This window comes from Corylus avellana, chromosome ca5 (genome assembly GCF_901000735.1).
Source record: "Corylus avellana chromosome ca5, CavTom2PMs-1.0".
Taxonomy (NCBI): domain Eukaryota; kingdom Viridiplantae; phylum Streptophyta; class Magnoliopsida; order Fagales; family Betulaceae; genus Corylus; species Corylus avellana.
The window spans coordinates 1,862,974-1,877,862 of NC_081545.1; the positions used below are offsets into that span (position 1 = coordinate 1,862,974).

The window sequence follows — 14,889 nt, forward strand, 5'->3', positions numbered from 1 at the left end:
ACTTCAACTTCAAGTCCAAAATGTATCTTCAGCTTCAAATCACTAATCATCCTCAAGTAAAATGCTGATGTTCTTCAAAGTTACTTCTACAAAGAATGAAAAAAAAAAAAACATTACAATATTAATTGAAACCGATAAATGAAATTTGTAAATAGCAAAATATATTAAGCAAACTAAAATGAATAAATGATGAAAAAATTGACCTGAATCGAGCTTATAACTTTCAGCATCATCAACCATATCTAAGTCAAAACTTAGGGGCTTTGATCTTAACCAATTTTGTGCACATATCAATGCTTCAACCGTACTTGGGGCCAATGAACTTCGAAAAGGATCCAACACACGTCCTCCAGTGCTAAAAGCCGACTCTGAAGCAACTGTTGTAATGGGAATAGCCAACACATCTCGTGCTATTTTGGCAACTATTGGGAATTTGGTTGAGTTCACCTTCCACCAATTTAAAATATCAAAATTCGCATTCGCTTTTTCAACATCCTCCATCAAATATTGATCCATCTCCGATTTGTTTTCAATATCACTTTTAGAAGTTAGGTACTTATGAAACCTATTCATGAAGTAGAGGTTAGCATTCTCACTTTCTTCTATTTTCATTGAGGAACCTTGAGGCAATCCACTACTATGTAGAACTTGAGATGAACTCTCTCCGGCGTTGTAGTGATCATATAATTTGTTAAGGATTGACTTCAATTTTTTCTTCATTTCATTACACCTATCAACACCAAGAACATCTTTGAACCAATATTCTAAAGACACCAATTTGGTTCGTGGATCAAGTATAACCGTAATAAACATCATCAAGTTAACCCTATCATTGTTCTCAAGATCCCCCCAATATTTATTGTACTTCGTCATCATTTTCTCCGCCATAGCACTCAATACATAATCACCATTATCAATATACTCTTGTAAATGCATTTGAATGCCACAAATTTCTTGAAAGTACATATTAGAAGTACAATACAAAGACCCCAAAATTCGAATTGTTGCATTATAAAAAAGTTTGAGAAACTTGAGAAAAATCTTAATACGACTCCAATCAACACAAGTAGGAGGTCCCAAACCCTTTTTCTCATTTTTTTCCTCGGTCAATGTAGGCTTAAAGGTCTTATCAAGCTCTTCCATAAGTTGGAAAGCAGCTCGACATTTTTCAGCACCTTCCAACATCAAATATGTAGAGTTCCATCTAGTGGGAACATCAAGACACAACAAACCCTTGAAATCAAGTTGTTCTCTTTCAATACAAGCCTTAAACTTCTCAAATCTTGCAGGTGAAGACTTTACATACTTCACCGCACTTCTAACCCTCACAATGGACTCATCAACCTCTTTCAAACCATCAGTCACAATAAGATTTAGTATGTGTGCACAACACCTGATATGCATAAACTGACTCTCTAATATGGTGCCCTCCTTATTACTAGTTCTCTTTTTCACAAACTCCAAAGCACCATCATTGGTAGAAGCATTGTCAACTGTGATAGTGAAAATGTTACGAATACCCCACTCGCGCATACACGACAAAATCTTCTCCCCATTGGTATCAGCTTTGTGATTAGGAATTAAACTAAAAGTTTATAATTCTTTTGTGTAAGTTCCAATCACTATCAACAAAATGAGAGGTGATTACCATGTAATTAAGGTTTTGAATTGAAGTCCACATATCAGTGGTAAGACAAACCCGAACCCCAGTTGTCATAAACATTGCCCTCAACTTTTCCTTCTCAGACAAGAAAAGCTTAACACAATCCTTCATCACAGTATAACGAGAATGAATTGAAAACCTAGGCTCAACTATATTCATGAAATCCCGAAACCCTTCACCTTCCACAAACCTAAATGGCAACTCATCCTTAATTATCATCTTAGCAATTGCGTCCCTTATTTTCGCAGCATTGTATTTAGTAATCACCAAATTACCCACAGATCCTTCTCCCACTCCCATTTGGCCTTCCCTTTACCCTCAAAACTTAACTTTGATTGCGACTTATCCTCTTTATCAAACCTATTGGGATATTTTTTGCAAGTATTCCTCAAATGCCCAAGCATGGAATTTGTACCATGCTTTCTAGTGTGACAACTAAACAATTTGTTACAATACTTGCATTGTGATTTAGGATCCTTAGGATCACCTCCCTCTAACTTGGTAAAATGTTCCCACACCACTGATGTTTGCTCAGATTTTATAGGTTTTGGTGGGAGAGTTGAACTAGGGTTAGGAATAGATGATACAGAACTAGAACCAACAGCACTACTTGAATAACCATCCATGAGCCTACAATAAGTGGGAAAAAAAAAAAAAAAAAACAAACCAATACTGCATAATCAGACCCAACATAATCATATCATAAATTAACAACTAACAAGAATCCTTAACAAAAATTGCTTATCAAAATAAAACCCTAACAAGAAAAAAATAAAAGATGAGAGAAAACAGAAATATTTATAGGAAAACACTTTTAGTTCTCTATACATTAACAATCCTTATCAAAATAAAGCCCATTCAAATATTATTTCTTTTCAAAATATAAATTCTTTATCTACTCTATTTTTTTTTCCTAAAATCTTCGTACAATCTCTAATTAAAAATAAAAAGATAAAAGATGAGAAAAAACAGAAATATTTATAGGAAAACACTTTTAGTTCTCCTATACATTAACAATATGATGTGAGTAAATTTTCCCTAAATATAAAAAAAAATTAAAAATTAAAAAAAAAATTGACATATAAGACATTGCTGCTGTTACTCTAACTAGGCTGAGAAGAGAGGAGCTCCTAGAAAGCATTGCTCCACTTGCCACGTACAGAGGCCTTCTTCCTTTTCAAGTATTTGTTTATTAAAGTCTAACAAAAGAAGCATTGTTTATTTATTAACAAATCTTTGAGACCTCCACTGTTCTTTGTTCATTTACTGAACTGCTATTTTAGCAAAGACTTTCTCGACAATATACTTTTGAAAATAAAATATAATACCAACATTGACAGCTAATCCATCGGATTCCCATACCATACCACCTCTCACATTTAATATTTCACTGGAAAATTCACCAAAAGGAGAAATTTTCCCTCCAAACAAGCAATAGATAATCCACAAGAGGAAAATGGAATAAAAAGCAAGTGATATTTTCATTTAATCTTTCCCAAGAACCAAACAGAAAAGAAAGAGAGAGAGAGAGAGAGAGAGAGAGAGAGAGAGTACCCTTCTGATCTGAGATCGAGAGGCGAGAGTGAGATGCAGTCGTGCGATGCGAGGAGTGAGATGGGTCCGACCGTCTGATGGGAGATCGAGAGGTGCGGTGACTGCGGTCGACGGTCGTGCGGTGCGGGGACGCCGGGGAAGGAGATGGGTTCGACGGGAGAGAGGTGGTCGACGGTGCTGCTGGAGTGAAAGGGAGCCTGGGTGAATCGTGAAAGTGTGAAAGGGAGAAAGGCTGATGGAGTGTCTGATGGGTCTCTAGGGTTTTCTACATTTTTTTTAGTGTTTTAGGAGCGGGGCGGGGCGGGGCGGGTTGGGTACCCGCATAAAAAATATTACTAAACCCGAAACCCGCCCCGCCCCGCACGGGTTGAATATTTTCAACCCGAACCCGCGAAAAAACACACTGTACCCGCACGGGGCGGGGCGAGCCGGGTCGTCGGGTTGGACGGGTTTTTGCCCAGCCCTATAAGCAACTAGTTCAGTGTTACAGTATTGATTAAATGATTAAATAATCAGTCATTTCATATTAGCTTAAACTTTTGAGATAAATGTTGATAATTTAATAATGTATCAGACCCATATATCATGAATTCGAATCCTAACTCCACAATTCATCACCCATTTCAGTTAAATATTTCATGTGTTCAGTTTAAGCAAGGAAAACCTAACCTAGTAAGTTCCGACTGGGTCCTGTCAAGGTCCTGGTCGAGTTTCGGCTAGGTCCCGACCGATTCCCGGAAGGGTTCTGACGATGTCCCGGTTGGGTTTGTCGGTTTGAGAATGAGATATTCAAACTCAAAAAAATGGCTTCTGGTTTTCAGAAATGGAAACCATTTTGCGGAAATTAAAGATGTTTTTTCGGTCAAACCGAAAATATTTTCCGTTGACTATTATTTTTTCGTTGCACCAAACACCCGAAAATACAAAAAATATTTTTCAGAAATCATTTTACGCGAAAATAAACGGCACCTAAGAGTGAGTTTCTAATCACTCAGTTAGTTGAGAGTTTCTCCTTCACTGTTTATCTTGTTTTTTGTTCCCTGAATAGTTTATTGGGTGGGTAATTAAGGGGAGTGCATTACAACTCTTAGATTCTCCATAGCTTTCAATGGGACACTTGTGGGCTACTTTGAAGAGAGGAAGAGGGATCAAGGCAAGGAGATTCTCCCTCTCCTTATCTCTTTAATTGTCATTGCCATGGAGGTGCTGTCAAGACTCAAGACTAATGGAAGAAGAGATATATAAGAATAAATTTTAAATCTCATCCCAAGTGTGGTGCAGTTCATGATTTTTTCTATGGCTAACTTGCAGTTAATTAATCAAATTTCCCAATATTGCAGAGCTGAGAGAAAATCCCTCAAAAACTTATGTACTTGTGTTGCAGTGGGTTTGCCAGTTAAGGAGCAGATTCTAAATTGCTTGAATATAAAGGAGGAGGCCAGGAGCTCCCGGTGATCAGACACCTGGAAGTGCCTTTGATCTCTAAAAGATTATGTAACCCAATTTGTATATTTGTAAATATTATTAAAGAATAGTAGAACAATATTTGAAGCAAGCATTTTCTCTTCATAATTAAATACCTAGCCAAAAATAAAATCTTATGTAAACCAATTTGTGTATTCGTAAATAAATTCAAAAAAATTAACTTTAATATTGTTTATAAAAATTTTAATAGAAAACGTTCTAAATAAACACTGAGCAATACAAAATTAAATGAACACTTGTCACAATTTTCGCCAATATTCTTGAAGGATTCGGCTATTTTATATATATATATATATCAAATAATAATAATATATGTAAAAGAAATGAGAAAATAAAAGAAAGGTTATAAAAGAATTAATCAAATGCAAACAAATGTTGATTTCTGTCCTATGCTAACAGCTGAGTGGATTGAGTTAAACTTATATTCGTTAAAGTGTTAATAATATTATGTTAGGGTTATTTACTTTTTTTGATATTCTAGGTCTACTAGGTTTACCTTTCCTTATTTTATTAGGTTTGTATTATTAACCTATATATATAGGCCCCTTTTGTACATTATATTGTGTGATTCAATATACAACCTTATTCTCAACATGGTATCAGAGCACAGGTTCTGAATCACTTCAAATTTTTTTTCTGGGCCGCCAGCGTTATCTGGCAAATTCTCCCTCTGTCCCTCACGGTTATCTATTTTCTCCTCGAAGTTTTCTGTGGATCACTATATCACTTGAAAGCTTGGAAGACAACCGTCACAGAGCCGCCGCACACAGTCTCATTGGAGTTCTCATGCTCCCACACATGCCGCCCAAAGTTTTGGCAATTCTGCCATTGCCGTTCCGCCATCGGCCGCCACTGTGGTTCGATTGCTTCTCTTAGCCCACTGATCGATAGATCTACTCCCAGCGTCTCCAGAACAGCAACCAGAATCCAATTCTAGCCAGCCACGCGCCCTCACGCGCTATTCACAGTTTTGCGTGTGAGATTTATGTGCCAATTGCCGCCTCCTCCAGTCGCGCGTGCTCCACATGCGCCAGTTCTCCAACCTGTCACGTCAGTCCTAAGTGCCACGTTAGTAGTGTCACGTCAGCAGTATCAAGTTAGTCCTTGCCACGTCAGCGTTGACTTTGACCATTGATCGTTGACTTGTGTCAGCATTGATCGTTGACTTTTTGTTGACTTTCAGGGTTGACCAAGTGCTTTCTTACCTATTTTTTCGTCTTGATTTCATATTTGTGGTCTTTTTTGCTTTTGAGCCTTCTAGATGGCACAAAATAAGATTCTTCATTATGTTTAGACCGTATTGGATGGCACAATCTATATGGTGTGGTCCCAATCTATGAGTAACTTTCTGAAAGGCCACAAGCTTTGGCTTTATGTGACTGGGGAGGTCAAAAAGCCAGTTAAAGGGTCTTTTAAGTCAGATGAGGCTTTTACCACTCGTCTTATTGATTGAGATAACAAGCATCATCAGATTCTTACATGGTTCCATAATACTACTATCCTATCTATTTTGCGCTCTTTGGCAGCTTTGATGAAGCAAAGGGTGCTTGGGATATGCTTGCTTCTTGTTATTCTTCTGTAGATAGTGCTCACGAGTATCAGCTTCTATTTGAGCTTTTCCATCTGAGGCAGAAATCTGATCAAAGTATAAATGATTTTCTTGCTCGCATGCAATTCTTGTGGAACTAAATTGATATTTCTGATCTTATTTGGAAGGATCCCACTGATGTTGAGATGTATGTTACCCGTAGAGATCAACATTCTCTTCACCAATTTTTGATGGCCTTGTGTGATGATTTTGAGCCTGTTTGTGTGCAACTTTTACATCGTTCTCCTCTTCCCACTTTGGACATTGCCATCTTCGAACTTGTCCATGCCGAGACTAGATCACAGACTATGCACTCTCAGCCTAGTCATATAGGATTGATGACATGATTATTACTGGAGATGAATTCACTGGTATTCAGGAACTTAGATAGTTTCTCAGTCAGCACTTTGAGATGAAAGATCTTGGCCCTCTTAGCTATTTTCTTGGTCTTGAGATCTCCTCTTCTTCTGATGGTTATTATTTAACACAGGTCAAGTATATATCTGATCTGCTTTCCCGGGCCAATCTCACAGACAATAAGTTTGTCGACACACCGACTGAGCTTAATACTCGTCTCACTCCTCATGATGGCGAGCCTCTTCATGATTTTACCTTATATCGGCATTTGGTTGGCAGTCTTGTCTACCTTACTGTCACTCGACCTGATATCTCGTATACTGTCAATCAGGTGAGTCAATTTATGGTTGCTCCTCACTCCACTCATTTCTCAGCTGTCCTCCGCATTCTTCGGTACTTGAAGGGGACATTATTTCATGGGCTCTATGTCTCCTCTCAGTCTCCTCTACAGCTGCATGCTTATACTGATGCTGATTGGGCGAGTGATCCGGCAGATTGTCGCTCTACCATTGGTTACTATTTCCTACTTGGCACCTTGCTTATCTCTTGGCAAAGTAAGAAATAGACTGTTGTTGCTTGATCTAGTACCGAGGCAGAATATTGTGCTCTACTTGACACTACCGCGGAGCTTCTTTGGTTGCGATGGCTGTTACAGGATATAGGTGTCTCTCTTTCTTTTACTACTCCTGTATACTATGACAACAAGAGTGCTATTCAGATTGCTCATAATGATATTTTTCATAAACAGACAAAACATATTGAGAATGATTGTCATTTTGTTCGTTATCATCTTCTTCAGGGCTCACTACAGCTTCATTCTGTCACGTCCCGTGATCAGCTTGCAAACATCTTTACAAAGTCACATCCTCCAGGGCGTTTTCGTGATCTTGTGTCTAACCTCAAGTTGGTCTTTCACACTCCACCTTGAGCTTGTGGGGGGTTGTTATAATATTATGTTAGAGTTATTTACTTTCTTTGATATTCTAATTCTACTAGGTTTACCTTTTCTTATTCGACTAGACCTGCATTATTAACCTATATATATAGGCCCTTTATGTATATTATATTGTGTGATTCAATATACAACCTTATTCTCAACATAAACAACGAAAAAATTCATAAAATGATACTTGTAGCACATACAGTTAGTCACAATAAAACCATTTTATATACTGAATTTTGATTTTCTTTTTTTCAATCTACTTTCTATTAACCATTGTTTGTGTGAACATATATGCATCATAATATATATGAAACTACTAGAAAGTTTTGGTCTATTTAACAATGTAGCCGCCACCCTAAAACCATTTAAGATGTTAAATTGTGGTTATTGGAGTGGTATTAATATTATTATTTTTTGGACAATATTGTTTAACAATTTTTTTTTCTTTAAAGTTGAAGCTCAATATTGTCCATTCATTTAGCATGCATCCAGCTTAACTATTCATCTTCCAATTCACATGCTTCTTCTTCTTTTTTTTTTCTTTATCAATTATTTCATTTAAAAATTGTTTTTGCGAAAATATCTTAAAAAAGGAATAGCAAAAAATACGAATAATAATAATGAAAAAAAAAAATGAAAGAAAAGAATAGTTATAAAGGAATTCATTAAATTCAAACAACTGTTTATTTATGCCCTGACGGTTGGGTGGATCGAATTAAACCAACATTAAACATCAAAAATGCAAAAGTTTGTTTTGAATAATTTTAATTTTTTTTTTTCAAATGGTTATTTTTGAGTAAATTTAAGGGTATTTTGGGGAGATAACTAATTTGACACAATGGTAGTATGGGAGGCCCCAATGACACTTTTTAAAGTTTGAAGGTGTAAGTGCAAAATGAGTATTAATTCAGGCAGCTAAAGTATATATATATATAAAACTCACTTTTTATTAACCATTGTTAATATTTAGTGAATTTTTACGTAGCTTTTGAACGTATATATGCATCAAAGTATGAAAGTGTTAGAAAGTTTTAGCCTATCTAACAATGTTATACCCCAGAACCATTTGAAATGTTATTTTGTTATCGAGAAGGTAATATTATTATTTTTAATGCATTATATATTAAACTTTCTTTTCTTTAGTACTTATTATTGTCATTGGAATATTTGGGCTTAAGAAATGAGCCATTTTTTTTGACAAAGAAAATTAATGGAGGAGGAGGGATGAAGGCTAAATAATAGGAATGAAGTTGATCCCGTACCTTGCATCGTCTTTGAGGCCTTGCATAAAATTAGGTAGCATTAATCGGTTGACAGTTTTAATGGTGTAGCTTCCATGTTGCACTGTATATAGCTTGCACACCAAAGGGGAAGTTTAGACAGAACAAACAAGGAAAAAAGACAGGCAAAAGAACAAGACAGCTATGAATATGAACATCGCTACAATATGCTTGCTATTGTTGTTGGCATCCACTGCCAATGTTGCCCAATCCGGTGTCTTTGATGTGCAGAAGTATGGAGCAAAGCCTGGCCAGGACATCAGTCAGGTATATATGTAATTTTTTTTTGATAACGATAAATTCCCCAACACGGAGACACTTCATGTATCTACCCTTATCGGATAAACTTCAGACTTAAGTAAAGTGCCCCTTCCACACAAATCAAGTGATACTCCACAGCTTCGTGGATGAGCTAACCCTAAGAAATTGTTTGCATTCAAAGAGATTTGAACCTTAGACTTGATGAGAACGCCAGAGAAGTGAAAGCCTTCACTACTTGAGCCGATCCCTTAGGGTTACGAGACTTGCTCAAATTTCTTTTAATTAAGTAAGAATTAATCTTAAAAAGCTTGATAACAATATTAGGCAGTCCTTGAGGTTCGACACCCTTAATTATAGCCTTATTCTACAGGGATTTGTACTATTCTGAGTAGTATTTTATTATTGATATATTTTTGCTTTAAAAAGACCACATCATCTGACACGTAAGAGATTCGAGCCGTTTATGTGAGATCGGGGCTACTGAGCTTCCAAATTTTATACACATTTTTCTTTTTGGTTATGCCTCCTGCAGGCTTTGACAAAAGCTTGGAAAGAAGCATGCGCTGCAGGAGGTACAAGTAAAATTGTGATTCCTAAAACCACATACAACTTAGGCAGCTCAACGAGTTTACAAGGGCCTTGCAAGGGTCCTATGCAGATTCAGCTTGACGGCATAGTAAGGGCCCCAGCAAACCCCCACCAGCTCAAGACTGATGGTTGGCTCGTTATTGGTCGTGTCGACAGCTTCACTCTATCGGGCACTGGAACACTAGATGGCCTAGGAGCAACTTCTTGGAAACAAAATGATTGTGGCAAAAACAGCAACTGCAAATTACTTGCAACGGTAAAATTCCTTACAAACTCATATGACAAAACAATTTGTAGTTAAAACTGTAGTATATATTGTTGTGATTGCACTTATGAATATTGTGTCTCACATTGAAAATGTAAAAAAAATTATATAAGTAGACAAAAATTTATTAAGTTAGACTTTTGGATTAGAATGGTGTCCACACATGTATATTAATATAGGTTGCTTTGTCTTCATAAATGAACAGACTTTAAGGCTCGACTTCGTCACAAATGGAGTGATTCAAGGCATTACATTCAAGGACCCCAAAAGTTTCCACATTAACGTTTTGGGATGCAACAAGTTGAAGATCCAACATGTTACCATCACTGCACCCATAACAAGCCTCAACACCGACGGAATCCACATTGGACGTTCAAATGGGATCACCATTTCGGACACAACGATTGGAACCGGTGATGATTGTATCTCCCTTGGTGATGGAAGCAAAGATGTTACTATCCAAAGAGTTAAATGTGGACCAGGCCATGGAATTAGCATAGGAAGCCTTGGGAAGTACTTCAATGAACAACCTGTAGCTCGCATCAAAGTTCTAGATTGCACCTTTACCGACACAATGAATGGTGTAAGGATCAAAACATGGCCTTCCTCCCCTTCTGCCGGAACTGCAGACGATATAACTTTCAAGGGTCTTACCATGAATAAGGTCGGCAATCCTGTCATTGTAGATCAAGCGTACTGCCCATACAGTCAATGCAAATCACAGGTAAGAGCGTGCGAAACGTTCATTTCCCGTCTTTTTTCCATACAACTTTTTAAAAAATTAGTCATTGCGTCTGTACGGCCTTCGCGGGCAAGGGCGAAACTAGGATTTTTTGTGTGAGTATATATATAATCCCTCTATGTGTGTTCGCGCATTTATGAAAAATTATTTATGTAAAATTAAATTAGCCAAAAAATCTAATAGTCAAAGTAAATATTCAAAATTTTAATATAACGGTATCACAAATACATAATAATATAATTAAACTAATGACAAAATAAAATACGCACAATTAATAGGGTCTAGGAAAAATGGATTAGAAGAAGAAATGCTGGAAAACAAAAAATTAATTAGAAGAAGAAATGAAATAACACAATAAAAAGGAAGTTATCTAATTTTTTTTTTAAAAAAATTAAAGATGTTGCATTTTAATTAGTACATTGGCTAAAAAAGGCATGCCTTGTTCTAATGCTGCCAAATAAATTTCAGTACTATTGCTCTAATAAATTTCACGCCTACCTCTTAAACACACTCATTAATTTCAGTATTATTATCTTTTGTTTGTCATTTTGTTTTTTATAGGTTTATTTTTTTTGTAAAGCCTTTGTGTAGCTAGTTTCTATAAAAAGTTTCTTATTATAGGTATATTTTCTGTCGTATACTATTATAAAAAGTTTCTATAAGACCTTTATTTGAAGTACAACGTGTGGCAGGAGTTACAATTTTTCTTGAAGTGAAAACCTACACCTTGCCGGGGCCTTATAAAATTACAAAGACTTTAGAAATCCTTGGGGTGCCATATGGACCACAAGGCATGGGTCTTACAAATCAAATGATTATTGTTTAAAAAGTTTTTTGGGGGTGCCATGAACCCCAAGACATGGTGCAAGTCCGCCCCTGTTCACGGGTGAAGGAGTGGGTCCTACAAATCAAATGTCTGATTTTTCAAAAAGTTATATGGGAGAGACAAATTGTTCTCACTTAATCTTACGATCATATTTTTCTTGGTTTTAGATTCCCTCTAGAATTAAGATCAGCAATTTGATGATTGACGACGTTCAAGGGACTTCTGCAACTCGGGAGGCTCTCAAGATTATCTGCAGTAAGGATGAACCATGCCAGAACGTGAAGGTTTCAAACATTAACCTTTCATACCTTGGAGCTGAGGGGAAAGCTATGAGCGTATGTGAAAATGTCAAGCCCGCGGTCTCTGGCACGCAGAACCCTCCTATTTGTCCTCGCCATTAAGTAAACGGCTAGTAATTAGTCGGTATAAGCAGTAGGAGGCCGGAAGCTGAAATAAATTCCCTTGCGGAAGCATATAAGTTGTAATATTCTCTTTCAAACGTATACATACTAGGGCTTGTGTTCTTATGATGAACAAAGCAAATTTGCATGTAATGAAAGTTCTGATGAATTAGTCAAATAATAGTGGTAGACAGAAATAACATTCTACGTACGTACACTAGTATCCTCTTTCATTTGTTCTCTTATATATATATATATATATATATATATATATATATATATATATATACTTCAATAAAATTATTCAATTATCCAAAACCGTTATCCAATAGTAGAATTGACAGATTTTTTTTTTTTTTTTTTAAAAAAACGAGGAGAACCCTGCATGCATCATGGTCCACCAATTAGATGCACAGGTAAACTTCCTATTCATATATAGAGTGGTCTCTTTATGCATGGCCCACCAATTATATTAGATATGATATTATATTAAATCACTACTTAAATTTTGGACACCCACAGTAGCTCCTCATGATCTAGGTAAATTCTAGACACTTGGAGTGACAATTCACCTCGAGGATTAGGCAAGTTGCAAATTATTTTTTGTTGTTAGGACTCAAATCAAGGACTCCCAGCTAGGGGTGTTAAATGAGCCAAGTTGTTCATGAATTTGGCTTGGTTGGGCTCGGTTAAAATCGATTTGGTCTTGGTTCGAATAATAAAAATTAACCGTTTGTAAACACAAAAATCTGTTCCAATACTAAATGATATATACATATTCATATAAATTTGGCTTGACTCAAATAATGCTCGTGAGCTTCGCTCATATAAGTTAATTTGATTTGATTAGTTCGGGTTTGCTCGTATATATTTATACGATGAACATATTCAAGCTGCTACATAAGGCATTATAACAAAAAATAAAAAAATAAAAAATAAATCTTAAAAAATTCTTGCCAAACAAACTCTTAATGTTTTAGTTTTGAAAATATAAAACAAATGGAAGAAGGAAAAATAAAATGTTATCAAATAAAGTTATGGTATATTGTCCCCTTTCCCCTTCTTGCTTAGGAAAAGAAAAAAACAGACAAAGTATGCTGTAGTTTTTCGGCTATCTTGGCATGTCGTACAGCATTGTCAGAGCTATATAATGTGGTGGTCTAGTATAATATGGTATTACTAGGTTGGTTGTTATGGTGCCATTTTAATGATTTAGGAAAAACGTAAGCAATTACATTTGCACTATTATTTCAAAAGAATTAGTCAAGTTGTAAATTGAGCTCTTTATAATCGTCTATAAAAATCAGTCTCATCTAGTAAACCAATGTAAAACTTAACACTTTTGAAATTCTTTATAATCTACCAAGGATGGAGCTAGCTTTCAATTTGAGGGGGACCCAGGGCCAAAACCTTTTTGGGGAGGGACCAATTGGCAAAAAATGCCATAAATTATTATTTTTTTACCTTAAAATTTTTTTTTTGCCTTAATTTTTTTTTCTTGTAATTTGTGGGGGACCAGGGTCACTACCGGCCCCCCCTAAATCCGTCTCTGTAATCTACTCATTATATGTCAACTAATATTCAATCTTTTCAATATAGGTTAATTATAATTTGACCAATTTAATTAAATGAGTCAGATCTCTTAACATTAGCTTGCTAATTTCGTATTGAGTTCGTGTCAGGCTTTAAATATTTTTATTTATGAAATAAATAGAGTAATGCTAGGTACTATCTTTTTATTCTCCTAAAATCTTCCTAAAGTTGATGTGGCTTCAAAATCACAATTGGATCAAAATTCAAGTATGATTCATCTAAAATGTAATAGTGATTTTAAAAGCCACATCAGCTTTAGGAAGATTTTAGGAGGATAAAAAGATGATACCTAGCATTACTCAAATAAATATTCATTAGTAATGATTAATTGAAGGCTTTATTAAATCAAGGACCTTAAGCAACCGCCTAATCCGCTTAGCTGTGGAGTGGAATGCTGCACTGACTGATTGATATGTTATCTTGACCATTTCTAGATAGCTTTCTATCCAGAAGCTGTTCAATTTGTTTCAAAAAGAAATGGAGCGAACTTCAGTTAAGAGCTTGACCATTTAAGGCTAAAAAGTTAGTGTGACACATATTATAACATCTAAGTTGGGTAGCAATTGGTTAGAAATTTTAATGGTCTGAGATTCTGAATTGCACTATAAAAGGCTCAAAACAAATTAATTTAGTTTTGAACTTAAGTAAATTAAAGTGCTTGAGTTTCAATCTCAATCCAAATTTAGTTTGAGGGATTTTTTGTTTTTGGTTTGATTTTTTTTTTTTTTTTTTTTTGTTTAGATGGGTAACCCAAACAACAACCCCTAAACAAAGTGAAAATAGTGGAATATAAAATAATAAAGTAACCAAATGGTTAAATAAATGACCCGATCGATTAAGAGAATCAAAGTGGCCACAAAGGGTTGAAAACAAAGGCAAAGTAAAGGATTCCCAAAGGAGCAACCCTTCCCGAACCCTTGTGAGAACTAAGGCAACACAAGTATTGTAAGTGGCTGAATCTAAGCCAATAAGGGGAGGCCACACCACAATAAACAAAATTGGCCGTCACACTCCGGAAGGAGAAGTTACCACAAGCAAGATAAAGAGTTGAAGAGTAGAAAGACTACATCCCACAGGAAAAAAAAAAAAAAAAAGGTTAAATGCCTTTCCAATATTTATGCTTTATGCCAAAATCAAATAGCCACCTTGATTTTCAAAAATGTCATAAATGGTATTTATGGTAAGCAAATAAATCTACTTAGTACCTCCGTCAAGTTCTATTAGTTTTTTTGACGGAACTCCACGTCACCCTTACACATGAACTTGTACCTGTGGTTTCAACGCGGCACGTGGCGTGGTACCTGTATTTTTGGGTGCCACGTCAGATTTTTTTTTTTTTTATT

General features: G+C 35.9%; 1 protein-coding gene across 1 annotated transcript; it reads left to right on the top strand.

Moving 5' to 3' along the window:
- The first annotated feature begins 8,994 nt into the window (after nucleotides 1-8,994).
- LOC132183033 (exopolygalacturonase-like) lies at nucleotides 8,995-12,142 on the top strand. Its single transcript, XM_059596423.1, has 4 exons — nucleotides 8,995-9,137; nucleotides 9,664-9,975; nucleotides 10,190-10,708; nucleotides 11,720-12,142. Exons 1-4 carry the CDS (start codon nucleotides 9,015-9,017, stop codon nucleotides 11,951-11,953), a joined length of 1,188 nt encoding a protein of 395 aa, XP_059452406.1. The 5' UTR covers nucleotides 8,995-9,014; the 3' UTR covers nucleotides 11,954-12,142.
- Nucleotides 12,143-14,889: the final 2,747 nt, after the last annotated feature.

Excerpts from the sequence above, each read along its gene's own strand:
- LOC132183033 (XM_059596423.1), top strand. The coding sequence starts at position 9,015 with ATGAATATGAACATCGCTACAATATGCTTGCTATTGTTGTTGGCATCC. Across the intron at positions 9,138-9,663 it reads CTGGCCAGGACATCAGTCAG|GCTTTGACAAAAGCTTGGAA; the intron begins GTATATATGTAA and ends TGCCTCCTGCAG. Across the intron at positions 10,709-11,719 it reads ACAGTCAATGCAAATCACAG|ATTCCCTCTAGAATTAAGAT; the intron begins GTAAGAGCGTGC and ends TCTTGGTTTTAG.